We start from the raw sequence: 18,670 nt of genomic DNA on the forward strand, positions 1-18,670 counted from the left end.
GCTGCAGTGGGCATGTAGTAATAAAGTGGATGTTGCAAAAAAAATTGCAGAGAAGTTTTGTCAATCAGTGGAGAAGGAGGTGAGAGTTTTGACAATACTGTTGATTATGTGTGAAAGATGTTTTCGTGTTGTACATGCAGTCTGGTCGCACTTTACTTCACTTTGCTGCTGAACTTGATGATCGTAGTGCAGTCGAGTGTCTGCTTGGGAAGAAGGCTGATGCAGACGCTAAAGATAAGGTAAACAATATTACAAACATTTGACTCGAAACGTTTGCTGCATAGGACTTGTGATATTTATAGTGTAGTGCATCTGTATGGTAGAGTTAACTTATACCCCGTTTACACGAGCATGCATAGCGAGCCGAACCAAGCCATGCCACGCCACTCCGTGCCAGCCCAGTATTCCAGCCCGTGTTTACACAACACACTGTAGAAGGAAGCCAATGCGTGTCACTAACGTCCGTTAGTTACTTGAGCATGACATAGCTTGCGTTCACGTTTGCAATAGACAGAAGCCAAGCTGATCAAGTTTTTTCTACAACAGTCATATTGAGAATGCGTAGAACATATACGAGACGCTGTAGGTCTATTGCCAGGCGACTGTTAAGCTAAACTTCTTGCTCATCTTGGTCACTCCATAATTGGATAAAACACAGAGTCTCCGTCTTGCTCCACGCTATTTGTACCTACCATTTTCGTCCGCAAGTATGACGCGGCGGAAAGGGGTCTGACTATGCGAGACTACCAAATGAGCATGCGTGGCTCGTTTTCCAGCACGCTATGCATTTACACGATGCACTTGACTCGAGCCATCACGGGCTGTTCTGCTTACAAGTGCTTGTGTAAATGGGGTATTACTAATGTTTGCTAATTAACATGAAAATTTAAGAACATTGCTTTTTTAAATAAATAAATCGACTGTTGTGGTATCAAAGATGTTTATAGCTGGAGGTGTAGAAAAGATTGAAGTTTTAGATTTAATGGATGTTGTGAGATATTGTCCAGAAACATGCTCATTATTAATTAAAATATTGTTTCAGTGTGATGACACTTTCAAGTTGAAACAAGACAGTAATTTAAGTTGTGTTTCCACTAGCTGCATCTTAAACTAATTTAGCTTAAACACATTTGTAACTTAACCAGTTCAAGAAAGCGACTGTTTCCACTAAGAGCTTGGAAGATCCGGGATGTGCAAACCAAAGCGTCTACGAACGTCTTATTTTGAAGTATTGGGTTGTTTTGTTGACTCGCCGAGTCTGAGCAACTGTTGGTTGTCACTGATTCAGCATCTACTATTAGGAATTTGCATGACAGTGACCAAGGGTGGCACTGTACAGACGGTCTGTCTTTACAGACCTCTCTTTCTGTAGGTGCTGATTTCTTTCCTTTATTTAATGACTCTTACATCTTTTAAGGCAATCCTATCCAAGCAAAATAGTTAATATCATCAAAACTGAGTTGTCAGAAGCCATCTAAACAAGCTTAGTAAAATCACGTGACAGTTAAACCTAAATCACTTTGCTAAACCTACTTCAAAGTAGGTTTAAGAAATCGGGTTAGGTTTAGACTATAACTGGTTTAGTGCAGGTGGAAACAGATCAATCCTTAGACCAGTTTACCTTAAACTAATTGTTAAACCGGTTTAGGCACTAGTGGAAATGCACCCTTAGAGATGGACATCATTTGATTTTTTGTATCTTGTGGATAGTGAAAGTGAATACGAATGGTAAGACTCTCAGTCTCTTGTTGCTGCTTGTCTGATAGCAAGTCGTAATGAGAGCAGATATAGATAGCACATAGGGAAGGTATGGAAGCATCTGGCTGCAGTTGATCATTTAGTATTTATGGAGATGTGTGTTGTTGCAGAGCTGTACATATAGATAGACAGTGATGATGATGCGAGACTTGACTTCATACTATACACTATAATTAAGCTACGAGCGTAAAAGAAGTACACCACAATGAGTGGTGGCCTGCTTCGCGAAAAGCTCACTCTAAACGGGTTGAATTGACTTCCGGTCTGTCTGTCGGTATGTTTGTACCTATCTATCTATGTTTGTTTGTAAGCGTGTGTCACGCTCGGGGTATTTGTCGAGCCAATCAGCAATCGTTTTGGGACGCGAAATGTAGGTGACGTAATACTAGCTTGTCAGCGTGAATCACTCTCGGGAATTGGCAGAGCCAATCAGCAGACCTTTGGCACATCAACAATGGGTGACGTAACAATCCCGCGCATTATGACAGAAAAGCCGAGATGTCGTAAACCTCCATTTTACGGTCAAACTGTCGTCAAACTAAGAAGCGCAGAGTAAAGTTCAGGTAATAGTTGTATGCGTTTGTTACTTTTTACAAAAGAATCGCAAATCAAACGAATTTATCGTTCTTCAAGAAGCGAAGCGAAGGTCCCATGGGACCATGCATCTAGCTCTAAGCACCGTTGCATGCGCACCACCAGTATGTCATCTGCGATCAAGAGAGCAATATGTTTAAGTAGGACTGATGATGAATGATCGACGTCGTCTTGCAAGAAGGAATCGTGGAAAACGTTGTGCACGCCGCTTTCTTCTGGATCCGGTCGCTAGATGTACATGCATGTCGCTTCACAGTATATTCTATGCAGCTGGGAGACGTACACCGATCTCTAGCTACAACGAATTAGCGGAACGAAAGATGGCGACGATTCAATAAAAGTATGATAATGATCTGATAGTCCATCTCAATAGTTAATTAATTTATTAACTTTCAGTGATACAAGAGCGCTATAGATGCAGAATTGAGACATAACGTAGATAACAAGTCCGCTCCGTGCAAGAGTTGCGTAGCTGTGTGAATTCGAAGTAGTGTGAGACATTGACGGTATTTAGTTAATTATCTTTAATCACATTGATAAACCAATGTGTTTTCAAAGAATTACCGTTTACATTCTAGCAACAATTAAGGTAATGATTAATTAATGATAATGACAATAAATAAACAAAATTTAATAAAATTTACATTAATATTTACAATAAATACACACATGGACGGACGGACGGACGGACTCACACACACACACACACACACACACACACACACACACACACACACACACACACACACACACACACACACACACACACACACACACACACACACACACACACACACACACACACACACACAGCACCTAGATGCAAATATATACGCTCGTAGCTGTGAAGCGACGGTGTAAACACAGCTTCATTTACTAGTATAATACTATACACTATAATATAATATTGTGAGAGAGTTTAGACTTAGAATGCGAATGAAATGCATTTATTATTGCTTTGCTGTGTGTTTAGACACACATACTTGTTTGCTAGTGAGCACATGCATTTCTACAGGAGTGTGTGCATGTTTGATTATCAAGGGTACTTTCCATGTAGACTTTCTACAACAATTATTGTATGTGTGATAGGATGGCAAGAAGCCTTTTGGTTTTGCTTTGATAAGAGGTCACATGTCAACAGCTAATCTGTTGTTATCAATAATGCAGTCAGTTGAAGATGTTGCATTAGAGGTGAGTAACAGTAGCCTCATACCAGACCCTTTCGCGCCGTCATGCCCGGTTCCCGTATAACACGACAACGCCAGAGAGGGTCTGGGATCATACCGCCTACTTTCTTCACCTAGTGTCACCCCACATCATCTAAGTGTCACCCCACGTCATCTAAGTGTCACCCCACATCATCAATGTCAACACTCTCATGCTCTTAGTTAATTATGAAGCTATCCTTCCATCAAAGTTATGCTAGCTGTGATATCCGATTGCATACATTCACTGTTTACATTTCGCTCCTGTACAGCTGCATGAGAAGAGACCCACCTTGCCGCATGGAAAGAGATTCATTCACAGAGGGAGCTCGATCCTGAGTTCGATTTACGTTATCTGAAGCTGTGAGGTCCAATGTGATTCGATCAGCAGTCTAGGTAGCTTGGACTAGGGATGCACTAGGCGCCGCTCTATTACTGTGCTAGGCTACGAGAACAATACAAATCGGGAAACTCGAGTACGATTCGGGAACATTTGGAGCCTGGCAGAGCGTGCTGTCAGACACGGTGTTGACTTCCGCTCTAGAGTCTCTTAGAGAGGAAGTCCTCTTTCCCAGAGAGGTTGGCAAATACGTAGAGCTTGCGTAGAGACAGGATACCAACACTGAAAGGAAACAAGTAAAGTACGAATGGAAGGTCAAGTCTGTTGCAAGACATTCCGTGTGACACATGAGAATAACTATTAAACTAATCGTATTAGTAGCTTGAGGCTTGGTGACATACGAGATAGTTTGATCATTTAATAGCATAAACGGTAGGCGGTATGATCCCAGACCCTCTCAGGCGTTGTCGTGTTATACGGAAACCGGGCACGACGGCGCGAGAGGGTCTGGTAAGAGGCTAAGTAACAGTTGTCTTACAGCATAATGTGTGGATACACTTTGGCGTTTTTTGTTTGTATTTCCTTTTATGGAATTGATTTGTGACATTGATTCTCTTTCTTTGATTGTTGATAATAGGATGTGTGGAAGCTGCTGCAGTGGGCATGTAGTAATGAAGTGGATGTTGCAAGAAAGATTGCAGAGAAGTTTTGTCAATCAGTGGAGAAGGAGGTGAGAGTTTTGACAATACTGTTGATTATGTGTGAAAGATGTTTTTGTGTTGTGCATGCAGTCTGGTCGCACTTTACTTCACTTTGCTGCTGAACTTGATGATCGTGAGGCAGTCGAGTGTCTGTTGGAGAAGAAGGCTGATGCAGATGCTAAAGATAAGGTAAACAATATTATGAACTTTATGGTAGGTTATAAGTATGTATAGGTTGTAGACCGCTGGCAGGTCTATAAACGAAATACACCCCTCTTCAAATTCGAATGAGTTGTGTAGCAAAATGTTCAGTGATGAAGATGACTTACCCAGGCTGAAATCGACTTGTGCATTTAATCAGCAGAATTGCCAGTTATTGGTTTTTGGAAGCTAGTAAACTGCTAGACGTTGATGTTGTTTCTGATCAGCAGTCTTCTGAATCTCGTTTCAAAGCTCCCATTTCATCCAGTAGTTTTCAGAAGTTTCTTGATTTGTGTGTTCCCCTAACACCACAAAGCTACTGCATGGTACGGTTAGAGTGTTCAACGCATGGAAGAAATGGAGAAACAAGCAGCCAAGGGCAGTACATGCATGATCTGCATGTTATAAACAACAGAGAAATGAACTACCGGCTTACACATTTTATGCATGAAGTTCGGAGGCAAGATGGAAAGCCGTATCCACCTTCTACCATGCAGCAGATTATAGCTGGTTTACAGCGTTCTGTGCACGAATATCATTCTGTTGCTGGACACCTAACCACGGTTAATTTTAGAAGGACGACTCTCAGTTTAGTTTGCACTTGTATTGTTTGACAGATATGTATGTAATAGCCTAATAAAATATATGTAGTAGCCTAATTGTTATTACAAACACTTTTTATGTTTACACTTTGGTTCACATATTGATAAACCTGTAGCCACAGGCAGTTATACGGCCTGATTTATTGACCGGTCAAAATGTAGTGGTAGTGGGTTATGTCACCTAATCTAAGTGAATACTGGACACTGATTGGCAGAGACAAAGCTAGGGTGCTACAAATCTTAAAACAGAGCAAGCAGTGGTGTGAAGTGTGCAGTGAAGCTTTTGTTTATTTGAACATGACAGTTATGTTTTAGTCAGCAAGTTAGTTGTGCATGTGACAATAACACTTCAGTGTTATGTCTTGTCATTGTTCTATTTGCTACACTGTACAGCAAGGTCACATTATACATACACTAGTCCTACCTCACCCTATGGGTGGTAGCAATATCTCTTTACACGCCACATTTCCTGGAAGAAGACGCACCTTCTGTGACACACGGACAGACACATGCATGCAGAATCAACCCGGTGAGGCAGCTTACTCCACTTGCAGCGAGCGCATCTTGCACTCTACCAGTTGTGGCAATTAGAGAATGGCGTACAGTGGCTGGCGAGCTAACGTCACATCCTATACTCAGTTAATTGAACAAACAAACTCTGGCTCATTTCGTTTCAGGCAGAAAGAGTCTCGTTTTGGGCCGCCGGAGGCAGTCTAGGCGAACTCCGTCTCGACCGTTCGTCTACGACGGCCAAACTCGAGCCGGCTGCCATGTTTCGCGATGATCCAAGAGCAGCACGTTACAGACATCTAGACATCCATGTGGACAGACAGATGGAAGTGTGGATTGGCGTATTATAGTATAGGATGTATACTTACCAAAACTCACATGAAGCATCATACTGAAATCAAACTTTCTATGATAACGTTTCTTGTCTTTTTATTATTTACAAACTTTGGTATAGACCATCTTATCTTATTTGTGTGTTTATGTTGTCAGGATGGTAAGAGACCACACCAACTGACTGATGGTAAACTGAGAAGACGACTGATGAAAGCAATAGTGAGACGTTTATGTAGTGAGATATGGTGGTATGTGTAGAATGGATGGGTTGTATTGTCAGGATGAACAGAAGTATGCTGTTCTGTATGCTAAGGGCACAGTGAGGCCAGAAATTATGAAATTGTGTTTCATTGGTAAAGAAGGAGCAGGAAAGACGACACTCATGGAGGCTCTCAAACGAGGATTGTTGAAGTGGATTTTTGCAAACGAGAATCAAGCAGATGACCCAAAATGTGAAGAGGAACGCACAATTGGTATCAACGTGATGACAGTCGACATTCCAGGAGTGGGTCGCTTGTCAGTGTGGGACTTTGCAGGTCAAGGGCAGTTCCACAAAACACACGGCCTTTTCTTTTCGTCCAACTCGTTCTTCATCCTGCTAGTGAGTCTAGTGAGAGGAGAGGAGAGACGACTGTGCAGTGTTGAGGAGTTGCTAGAAGAGCTTCAGTATTGGCTCTCATTTCTCAGAGCCATTTTGGATGCAGAGTTTATACCCACAGTGTTGATAGCTGGCAGTCACATAGATTACTGTCCAGGGCGTCAGGGTGTCTTGCAGCGTGTGGTCGACCGCATGCGTGAGCTGTTCAAAGGCAAGATCAACATCATTGAAGTTTGTTTTGTTCTCGACTGCAGGAGGAGCAGGTCAGCTGAAATGAAACAACTAAAGAAAGTTCTCTGTGATGTGAAGCAGCAGTTGCAGCAGGTGATTGATTATAAGAATAATTAGTTGAAAATATTTCCTACTGATAAAGATATTTATGTTTCAGTCTGCTCCTCTGTATCCTCGTCTTTGTCAGCCAGTCGTGTCTAAGTTGCTTCCTTCTCTTCGTAAGAAACAAGAAGATCCGTTCATGGAGAAGGCAACACTGATGGAGATGATTGAGCAGGAAGCATGTCCAGGACAAGAGAAGAAGGTTGTAGAGAAGGTAGTTGATTTTTTAGATGATTCAGGAGAGGTGAGACGACTAGCGGATGTTTAATTGTTGTACTTATGTATGTTTGTGTAATATTGTTGTTATGTCTGTTTAGATTGCTGTTGCCGGTGATGTGGCAGCTCTCAATCCTGCATCTCTACATCATTATGCCATCGGTCCTCTCATTGCTTCTGAGGATTTCAAGTGGCACGTCAAATCTGAAAGGAAGGATGTAACAGTAACAAGAGGAGAAGCAGAAAAGTCAATCAGTGATTTCCAGAAAGATAAGAAGATTCACATTCAACTCAACACAGATAAAATCCTTACAATGAGTAAATCTCTTGGCATCTGCTTCAAAGTGGAAGGCAGATACGACACGTACATGTTTCCAGCTCTCTTGCCTCCTAAGGATCTGTCTGTCATGTGGAAGAGAGATGAGAGTAAGAAAGTGTATGTCGGTCGACGTCAAGTGTGCAGCAGTCAGACGACCATCTTCAGTCCGTCTGCATTTGGTATGTTTCAATCTAAAGTTTGCACTACATTAGATAAGAAAGCACAGCTGTGGAGGAATGGACTGATCCTATCACAAGGTGATACAGTTTCTAATCGTGTTGCATGTTTGGTTGCCATGGTAGATCCTGTTCGTTCTGTCGACTTTGTATGTCGTGGAGGTAAGGCAACAGAAGCAGAATGTGTTTCCCTACTCGACACTGTCATGTCTCTTTGGAGAGATATGTTAGACAGATACAGTCAGGGCACTGAATATGAGACTGACTATCTGAGCAGAAAGCATTTAGAGGAACACAAAGAACTGAAACAAGTTGCTGTTTACTCAGGAGAGGAAATCAAGGAAGCAAAGGCAAAGAAGAAAGGGCCATTTACAGTAGTAACACAAGTAGTTGGTGATGAGCTAGTGGAAGATAGTCTTGCTGACCTGCTGGTTATTCTCCCTTCCAAACAAGCAACTCCACTTTCTCCCAGTCCAGTTGCAAAGGCTGTTATTGAGTATGGTGTAGATCAATGGTATTCATTTGGAGAAAGATTAGGTTTTAATTTCTCTCAGATTAGTGCCATGTCTCATGACAAAGTGTCTCCTGCTGATAAATTATCTGCAATTATTCAAGTGAAGACTGAGGAAGTTGGTGATATGAAGAAGATGGATGATCTGCTACTGAAGGCATGTGCACTGTTGCCGGATCCCATTCATGCAGCAGTCAAGAGAAGCTTGTCATCTTCCCAATATGATTGTAGCTCATAAGTGTGACCGTTATATAAACATTATAGTCCCATAAATTGGCATAATGTCTGTGTTGGTGTGGAGAGTGTGAAGTGTGTGTATCTGCTAGCAATCATAGTGACACTTGGGGTAAAAAGAATTTCATGTCATCACCAGACATCATGCTAATAAATGTATTGTTGTATTTACAGTATTTATATCTATCTATACTACTTAAATTGGCGGTGTTTGTATGTAAAGTTTGATAGCAGGCTAGACCGGATCACACACGAGGCCAAAATTAAGGGTACAGGCAGAATTCGGCATGTGTTAGGATGGCGTTGGCTTTCAGCTTTTGCCGATTCCCCTTTTGGGGTACTACAGAATGTAATATGAGCAGGAGGATTCAGTTAGAATTTGGGTCTCTCTCATCCACATTGCCTCACAAGAGTGTCGACTGATCAACCAGATCGCTTCCAATATGTTAGGCTGGTTACCTTCCTTCAGGTATAGGAAGTGGAAGATGAATTGAAGGTGAGTTTTATGTGAAAGAATATAAACAGGTGGTGTAATGTTGACAAACTCTATTATCTTATTTAGAAATAGAATCGTATTTGCACACCAACAAGAAGCTATGACCGAACTGAAACATTAGTGTAGTAACATTTACGTGGCTCACCAGAAATCAGGAAACATTTTTATAAATAAATGATCTATTTCTATTACACACGTGTGCACTGTGCAGTTTCCTTTAGGAAGACTACAGATATAGTAAGATTAATTAAAATAAGAAATGAAAAACCTTTGTTGTTCACACTGAGACATTCCTACTTGTATCCACTGACTGCCGGACACTCTGTAAGACGTTTGATAACTCTGTAACTCTGTCTATGGCTCTTGGAATCTGCTACCCCAGCAATCACAGATAAAGTCACAGAGAGTGACATCTCCTCACATTTAATTCCCATTGCTCTCCTTTCATCTTTCTCCTTTTAGAGTGCAATTGAATAGAGCATTTTCGGAGTTCTGCTGAAATCAATAATAGCAATTATCACAAAGTACAAACTGCAGTAGTCTCGTGTAGCCAGACCACTTTCCACTTGCTAACAGACACACAGAGCAGTATATGTCTACCAGCCTTACATAGGGAGAGGGGAGCCGTCTGGCTACAAGAGACTAAAACTACAGTGTGAGGGTCATGCACTTGCATCATGAATTTTGTCGAACGTGTTACAATATTTCTGATAATGAGAGAGTAGAAAATGCTCACTCGCACATAACTGTTTCCCCGCTGGATCATCTTCACCACTGATTACCTGCATAGACAGCAGAAATGCACACTGAAACACATGGACAGTACAAGCGAAGGACAGACATGCACACAGGCAAGTGACCATAATTCAGGTGTAGAAAGCGTTTCAAAAGTGACCTGGCTTAACACAAGCTAAAAGGATGTGGTCTAAGGATAATGCCAAGAGAGCAGTTTTCTAGCAAACTGGCTATCTAATAATCTATTGTACACGGTGTTCTTGTATAATTACTCTTGTTTACCAACTATAACTGTAATTCCTTGCTACCCGATGACCTCAAGGCAGCCTAAATAGCAATTACGTCATAACACTATAATTTACTTTTGTTTCAACAATAAATATATTAGCTATTTAATCACCTATATTTCAACCACAAGTTTTGGGCAATCATCGATCCACCAGACCCGTTCCTATAACCCTGAGAGTTAACTAACAGACAAACAAACACAAGGCCAACAAGCAGCTACAACATCTACTAGGATTGTAAACAACTTGTTGCTCGTACTTCAACTCATCCCTTGCTCTTCTTTCCTCCTTGTCATCACTTGTACAAGTAAGAAGGCAAACTTTCAACTATCCACTAGTCTAGTGGAAGGTAATACAAAAAACACGAAAGCTAAACATCGACATCATGCACCTCTAGCCTAATTTGCCTCACTGCACACATTTCAAAGTGAAAACTTCACATACAACTATATCACGTAAAGGACACGCCTGTTTGCATGGCTGTAGCTAGACTTTCACTACAGGTAGTCACTCAATAACTCCAGCTGTCCTAATGCCTCACTAGCCTTAGTAAATGTCTAATTTTAGTAGTAGGCTCTACCTAGTGCATGCAAACCCGGTGTGTCACAAAACTTCTCCTTTTTTTCAAATACACAAACGATCGTGTACCGTTGAGTGTCCAGTATAAAAACAGGATGTCGTCGTTCTTCACGTCGATCTCCACAAGCCGATTAAAACGGATTCACATTCACGCAACTTGCGCGGCCTCGAGCGTCCACTACAAACTTCAAACTTATACGGGGTTTCAGTGTTAACAATTTCATTGATTTGAATGTGAAATTTATAATCTGATATCATTTGCCTTCATATAACGTCGTCATAATTAAGTTATTCATAAAGGTAAGTACATTGTATGACAATTCAAAAGAACAGATTTATCTTTGACTGAAAAAGAAGCAACTCTATGTAGATCTCAATCTGTAAGACATCCGTTGACTGACTTTTCACGAAACTGATGCCTTTTCAACTTTCCTACCCAATGACTATAGTCTTATGATCGTATGAAGACAACAATTAATTACGCTATGATACCAAATTGGACAGATCGAACTAAATGGTCAATATCATTCTGCTCAATCGAATATGTCTGTTCCAAGAAGCTAAACTAAAATTTTAATTTAAACTTTATTGACGTTGGATTGTTACTATAATATGTATGGATGTCGTCTAATTGTGTGGCAATTAAGTAACATTTGTTATTGTATGTGTGGACAGACTGGTTGACAAAGTTCGTTACCAAAAATCAAAGTCTGACAAAGATGACGACCTTTCTTCTGATGGTGTTATAACCGAGATGGGATATTGCCCGGAAAGGTTGTTTATGTTTGTCTTATTGTTTGTCCATCTCTTTCCTATCATATCTGTTCTATTAGAAATATAGAATTGTGTATACGTATTAAATTGATTTTATTGCCCATGCAGATGGAATGGAATAATGTGACGCAATGCTGGGTGATCGGTTCTGAAGATGGGAACATGCATTCAGTTGTACATGGGTGAGTATATACACACACACAGTGCTGACATCTCAACATGTTTTATTTAAATTTTAATTTGTGTTGCCAGGATGTGGATGGAATGACATGTCAGGCCATATGCTTGTTGGTGTCATGCTTACTCGATCATTGCATGTTTCTCTTTGTTTCTATTATTTTCTTCCTGATCATTTAAAAGACGGCCTGTGATGACGTACAGCCACAATGAGAACGGACGTGGGCATGCAGACAGATGAAGGGGTGAATAACAATCAGCAAAGAACACCACCTCCACCAAAACCTGTTTATGACAACATAGAGAACTAAAAGTAAGTGCCTGTAAACTAGTATAAGGGTGGGACAGTGTGTTAGTAAGGTTAGTTAAGTTATAAGCATGACAGTATAGGCTGTGGTGCCTTTGAGGGCATATGCAGCCTCTAATTGAAGGCGACTTCTAATGGAGAGTGACTTTCATTGAAGAAATATAGTATAGGTGCAGTATCTACATATGGTGTGTGTGTGTGTGTGTGTGTGTGTGTGTGTGTGTGTGTGTGTGTGTGTGTGTGTGTGTGAGTGTGTGTGAGTGTGTGTGTGTGTGTGTGTGTGTGGGTGTGTGTGTGTGTGTTTGTGTGTGTGTGTGTGTGCACGCGCACATGCATTTTGTCTGCTTTAATTCTATCTACTGTGTCTGTCTTACAGAAGGAAATGCCAAGTTGTTGTACGCTGATGGTCAGGATGTCAAGCTAATGGATGTCAATACAAAGTTGATTGAAGCCAAACAGAGACTATCAATCATATGCTGGTCGCCTTCCACTTCCGTACAGGCATGGTAAGTTTGTATACACACTTAGTCTGTATGTTTATTGTCTTTCTAATTGTTTTCTGATTTAATTAGATCTACTTTGGTGAATACCAAAGGAATCGTATATGTGCGGTTTCCAACAACAACAGCGCAGAGCCAAAACCGATTCTCACAACAGTGGTTGGCGCTTGTAGCCCTGACGGTCTTGCCATCGGCTACTTGAACGACTGGATCTATTGGTCGAGTTCTGCTTATCGTACCATCTTTATGACTAAATTGGATATTTTGTATCATCGAGTTGTCGTGAATGAGAGTATGAAGTTAGACAAGCCGCGTAGTCTTGCTGTTGATCCATTGAGAGGGTATCTGTTCTGGACTGATTGGGAGGATCACTCGCATATCGGTGCTGCTGCTATGGATGGCATGGGACAGAGACACATTGGGGTGGATGGATTAGCGAATGGATTAGCGAATGGAACAGCGGTTGATACAGTAGCACAGAGGATCTACTGGGTCGACGGCAATCGTGGAGTGGTAAGTGAAGATGGACACAAACACACACACACACACACACACACACACACACACACACACACACACACACACACACACACACACACACACACACACACACACACACACACACACACACACACACACACACACATTGTAGAGCTTTGGTTGTGTCTTAGTCTAATAAATCTTTGTTGGTGTTATGTGTTTGTCTGTTTTTACAGGTTGAGGTTTGTGATTGTTTGGATTACAATCGAAGAGTTATTATACAGGGTGGTGTTGGGCGGCCTCTCTTTATTGCGTTGTATGAGGAAAAGGTGTACGTGTGGTCTGATTGGGGACCGAGGAAAGAGGGAAGAGTTTTTGTTGCCAATCGATTTGATGATGATTGATCATGATGTGGACTCTGTACAAGGTATGTGGTGGAGTATTGTGTTGGAAGGATGCATGTCACAATACACTAGACTATTGTATTGGAGAGATGCATCTCTCGTATTATTCTAGGAAGGTCAATAAATTATTTATCTTTTCCAGGCATTGCAGTTTATCAGGAAGAATAACAGCGACACTCTCCCAGTCACTGCGATCAAGCGAACTGCAGTCATAATTGTGTCACCAGTTTTGTGTCGGACTACAAGTGTTTCTCTCCCGATGGCTCCCATTTGTTGAATGATGAAAAAACATTTTCAGTTGGTAAGACACTCTGTACATGCAGCATCTTGTCACGTTTTCTTTGGTTTCTATTGCATTTAGGTGTTGAAAGATGTAATGACAGTTACTGTGATTACAATGGACATTGTGTGAAGGAAGGCAACACAAATAAATGTTTGAAGTTGTTGTATTGATTATCTACTGTATGATGGCTGTTGGTAGTTTGATTCATTTGTAGATGTCGTAGTGACCGCACTTGATCTCGATACACTGACGTTGTTCGAGAGGCTCTGTCTTGTCCCAGCACTGGATACCACAGCCGTGGACGATGTTATATCTCAGTAGAAGGTCAATACTGCATGTAAGTAACACGACTCATCTGTTTGGTGTGTGTGTGTGTGTGTGTGTGTGTGTGTGTGTGTGTGTGTGTGTGTGTGTGTGTGTGTGTGTGTGTGTGTGTGTGTGTGTGTGTGTGTGTGTGTGTGTGTGTGTGTGTGGTGTCTGCCTTTCTGTCTGTCTGTCTGTTTGTCTGTCTGTCAAATACATATTTTTCAAATCCAAAGAAATTTCTATCAAGAGCTCAAAAGCTAGTCTCTAAGTAATGTTCCTCTAAATAAACAACAAACACTTAAGGCTACAACAGATGACCCCATAGGGGGATCAGAATACATTTAACCACTTAGTTTAAAACAAATTGATATTCGTCAAGGACACTGCAAGATTTTTGTCCAGCTAAAATTACTGCCTGTCTGTCTGTCTGTCTGTCTGTTTGTCTGTCTGTCTGTCTCTTTGTTTGTTTGTCTGTCTGTCTGTCTGTTTGTTTGTCTGTCTGTTTGTTACTTTCCATGTAATACATTTTCCAAGTATCACATCTGTCTGTTGTCATCAGTTGTAATGATAGTTACTATGGTGTTTACTGTGAGTCCGATATCTCTCCCATCACTTCTCCATTCAATAATCCTACAACCACATCTTCTGCACCACCTCGTGTTGTCAGTAATGTCGGTCAGAGCAAAGGAAGCAATGCAGTAGCCATTTCTGTAGGAGGTGCCATTGGTAGTCTAGTGGTCGTCGCAATTTATTATCGTTCACTTTTATTCTCTTGGTAAAGAATGTGAGGTGAGGTCAAAATTATTGGGTTTTTTTTTGGATTGGTAAATGGTTGTTTATTGAATTTTTAGAGAAAGCTGTTGATTAACTTTGATAATCCCATTAACTTTGATAATTCCATGTACCATTCTGACTCTATCACAGTTGTTATCCCTCCAAAGGCAGGAGTTGAAGAGGTAGAGGTGTAGTCACGTGACACACACACACACACACACACACACACACACACACACACACACACACACACACACACAACTACATTATTTCATAAGAAACCATTAGTCTTCTAGACATCTCATCTGTTATTGACAAAGTCATTACTTCATTGGCAACTCACAATCCCTTGACTTCACCATCAGACAAACAACGTATCTCAACTAAATTAAAGAAATCCATCACACAACATTTGGTAATAGCACCAATCATCAGTATACACAACATCCTCATATTCATTGTGTTTATGATCTACTAGTTTACACAATCAAACCGACCAACAGATGGTGACGTGTCCATCTCAACAAGCAAACAATTTGTCGCATATGAAAGTCCTCTGACTGTGTTCAGATCATACAGGTGATGACAAACAACGCAAATCCACAACTAGATTAATGTATAGACTAGCAGTTACACAGACAAATTTATCACTTAGATCCCATTTGTGTTCTCCTGTTGTGTCACATCGTGTTTCCTCATTTACTTTTAGGCTCAGTCCGTATTTCTCTCAACAGCAAAAAATTGATTACTCGTCTGCCATCTTTGCTAGACGATGGGACAGCCATCAGATGTTGTGTCGGTTTGATTTGAATGGGAAGAGCAACGACGAGCCGTGCAAATGGTGTTTACATGTTGTGCATATTGTGCTGTAAATGTTTGACTGTTGTGTGTTGTTTAGGCTTCATTTACAGTCTGCTGAACTGTCGGAGGAGGAAAGTCTCGTGCAGCTGCTTGCCTTTGCTCTCAGCATGGGAGGAGTGACGAAGGAAGACAGCACTAAAGAGAGAAGATCAAAAATGGGTGAGATGGTGGGAAGGAGGTTTGTGGATTAGATAGTTGGTAGGTAGGGATGGATGGGTGGGTGGTCAGACGGAGGGACATGTTGAGAGAGGATTGAGAGGCAAAGAGATCATTAGACAAGCACACGGACAGACAGACAGACAGATGGACAAACACAAAGACAGACAAACAGACAGACAAACAGATGTACAAACAAACAGACAGACAGACTGATTTTAGACTAATGGACAGACGAGTATACAGACAGACAATCTTTACAAAGAAGCTGAAATCTCACATGCTAATCCAACATTCTTTAATTACACAACAGCTATGTTTGTTCAAGCATTTTGTGGCCACTACAATCAGAACCAATCGAGCGGCAAAGATCAACCAAAGGGACTTCATAAGACGATGTCTGTGAAAGTCAGCAAACATCTCAAACACCGTATCAATCTTCATGGTTAATATCAACTTTATTACACGTATTGTTGAGTCTTCTGTGTACAGCATCCGTTTCATGTTTGTCTTCAAAGTGCTGGACAAGATGGCAGCAAGGATGAGTCGTACAGCTCCACGGTGTCGCTGTTGGCTGTAAAGCCTGTACATCATGTGATGGAACCAGCCAACAAATTGCTACAGGAAACAAGGTGGTTATATATCTTTTATTGTTGATTTGTGTCTGGGTGTATGTCTATTTGTCCATCTGGTGGTGTGTTTGTCGGTCTGTCTATCTCTCTGTTTGCTTGTATGTTTGTTTGTCTGGCCACCTTTCCTCATGTGTAACTTACATAAACATATGATTTGTACATTTCAGTCATCATGATTGGTATTTTGGCAACATCGACTCAGCAGCGGAGGAGATCAAACGTTTGTTACAAAACGGTCCGAGTAATAGTTCTATGTGGATAGAGTTGGCAGACATGAAGATGAAACAACACAAAAGGTCACACACACACACACACACACACACACACACACACACACACACACACACACACACACACACACACACACACACACACACACGTCTGTTAATTTGTGTGTTTATTTGTCTGTGTTTGTAGGTCTTTGTTTGTTTATTTGTTTAGTTTACTTGTTTGTTTGTGTTTTTATCAGTTTCTCACTTGTCTTTTCTTTCAGTGTTGACCAAGGTCTTCACATCTTGTCCAAAGCTCTTGAGAGCAATCGCTCGTCAGAACCCATCTGGCTGCATTACCTTCACATCTACAGTCAGAGAGATCAGACGTCAGAGCTCTCACGCGCATCTCACAGAAAGCAACCAAGTTTTGCCTAACGTTTCTCGTTTACTGGTGCTGCCTGCAGAACACAGAAACATATAAAGGAAAAATGTCAGTCATCAGGGACGTCTATGACTTCCTGAAAAGGTTGGATGGTGATGATGCCACACTTTCACATCGGATCCTGGAGACAGCAATGTATGAAGCTCAAGTGAATGTATTAACTGGGAGAGTGGACAATGAGATGAAGACGATTGTGGATCGCTTGAAAGAGTTTGATCGGTCGATGATGGTTATTGCTGATTTTTGTGTTGGGTGGCTTGCATACGTACACGTTGCAGCGTTTACTGTGTTGCCATTCATTATGTTTGATTCCATCTCTGATAACCCATCCAAGATTGCAGACAAGGTTGAGTCATTGATATTAATTATTTGTTTAATTATTTGAAGAAATTTTGTGACTGTTGTTATGATTTCTGTTGTAGGAGATGTTTGTGATTCCTTGGAGTCGGTAGAAAACATGGAGGTCGTGCTATGCATCACTTGTCAAGGATTTATGTTGTTAGTGTGTTGTGTTTGTTTTTCTCTTAATTATTTTAGTTGTTTGAATTGTTTAGATGCTATTGAGGTTTGCAAGAATGGAAATATGGTAGGCGACGATTGGAAGGGCTGTGTTGGTCTTTCTATGAATCTTATTGGACTGCACATTGCTGCTGACAAGTAGAGACGTGATTGGAATTGTTAGATTGGAGATATGCATCTCACAATACATTAGACTATTTGTATTGGAGGGATGCATCTCACAATACACTATATTGTATTGTAGAGATGCATCTCTCAATACACTAGACTATTGTATTGGAGGGATGCATTTCACATGCACTATAGACTATTGGATTGGAGGTATGCATCTTATACGTAGACTACAATGTTTGTCTTACAGGAATGATGCAGCAGTTGAGGTTGCTCAGCAGCTTCTCAATTCATCACCAAACATTGCAGATTCCTGGCTATGTGTTGCTAACATGTGGTGTGACATGAATTCTTCTACTAATTAAAGCAATGGAGACGTACAACAGTGCAATCGTTTCTTGTCCATTTTCTCCTGTCCTCTATCATATTTGGTGCAGTTGCAACTACAGCAGGTGTGGTGTGTGTGTGTGTGTGTGTGTGCACGTGTGCACGTGGGCATCTTGTTAATGGAGACTTTGTACACAGCTAGGGGAGAAGGAGAAAGCAGTTGAGTTGCTTACTACATGTATTTGCAGTTGCTTTGCTTTTGAACTTTGGACTTTTTTTACCTTTGTTCCCCAGTATATGGAAGGTGGCGTGGTCGCTGATGCGGCAGCTCCCCATGTGGAACGTTGTGACCAGACACTTGGCAGTTGTATGCAGTGGTAGTAGTAGTAGTAGTAGTAGCAGCAGCAGCCGCAGTCAACATATTCACTTGCTAGATCTTCCTCTTTGTCCTCCTAGATAGCATCCAGGATGCCGGTTGATCGCTAAATCCAGCTGCCGAACATCGTGGCTGAGAGATGTGCGAGGGCTGGAACGACGTGTTTTTGATCTTATGCAGGAACGGCGACTGGGCGATCTAGATTGTCGTTTGTATGTTGATCGAGACCTTGATGATGAGCGAGAGCTTGGCTGCTGTCGTTGTACCGGTTCCCATGACTGCGTCTCGGCATCCGGGTACA

The 18,670-nt window shown here is 41.3% G+C and overlaps 2 protein-coding genes and 1 long non-coding RNA gene across 3 annotated transcripts in view; all 3 read left to right on the plus strand.

Annotated features, from left to right (window-relative positions):
• LOC134177602 (acyl-CoA-binding domain-containing protein 6-like) overlaps positions 1-1,262 on the plus strand; it is a 4,266-nt gene extending 3,004 nt beyond the window's left edge. The window contains exons 5-6 of the mRNA XM_062644379.1: positions 141-191; positions 1,146-1,262. Coding sequence (XP_062500363.1) covers positions 141-191; positions 1,146-1,262 — 168 coding nt within the window. The remainder of the gene's footprint in view (positions 1-140; positions 192-1,145) is intronic.
• Positions 1,263-3,495: 2,233 nt separating this feature from the next.
• Positions 3,496-8,807, plus strand: LOC134177442 (uncharacterized). The gene is made up of 7 exons (XM_062644222.1): positions 3,496-3,543; positions 4,535-4,627; positions 4,689-4,787; positions 6,401-6,463; positions 6,525-7,166; positions 7,231-7,419; positions 7,493-8,807. Exons 1-7 carry the CDS (start codon positions 3,514-3,516, stop codon positions 8,633-8,635), a joined length of 2,259 nt encoding a protein of 752 aa, XP_062500206.1. The 5' UTR covers positions 3,496-3,513; the 3' UTR covers positions 8,636-8,807.
• An 8,649-nt stretch (positions 8,808-17,456) lies between these two features.
• Positions 17,457-18,109, plus strand: LOC134177838 (uncharacterized). Its single transcript, XR_009969556.1, has 3 exons — positions 17,457-17,534; positions 17,591-17,693; positions 17,917-18,109. It is a non-coding gene; the product is annotated as an uncharacterized LOC134177838 (long non-coding RNA).
• Positions 18,110-18,670: the final 561 nt, after the last annotated feature.

The sequence above is a fragment of the Corticium candelabrum genome, chromosome 3, assembly GCF_963422355.1.
Source record: "Corticium candelabrum chromosome 3, ooCorCand1.1, whole genome shotgun sequence".
NCBI lineage: Eukaryota > Metazoa > Porifera > Homoscleromorpha > Homosclerophorida > Plakinidae > Corticium > Corticium candelabrum.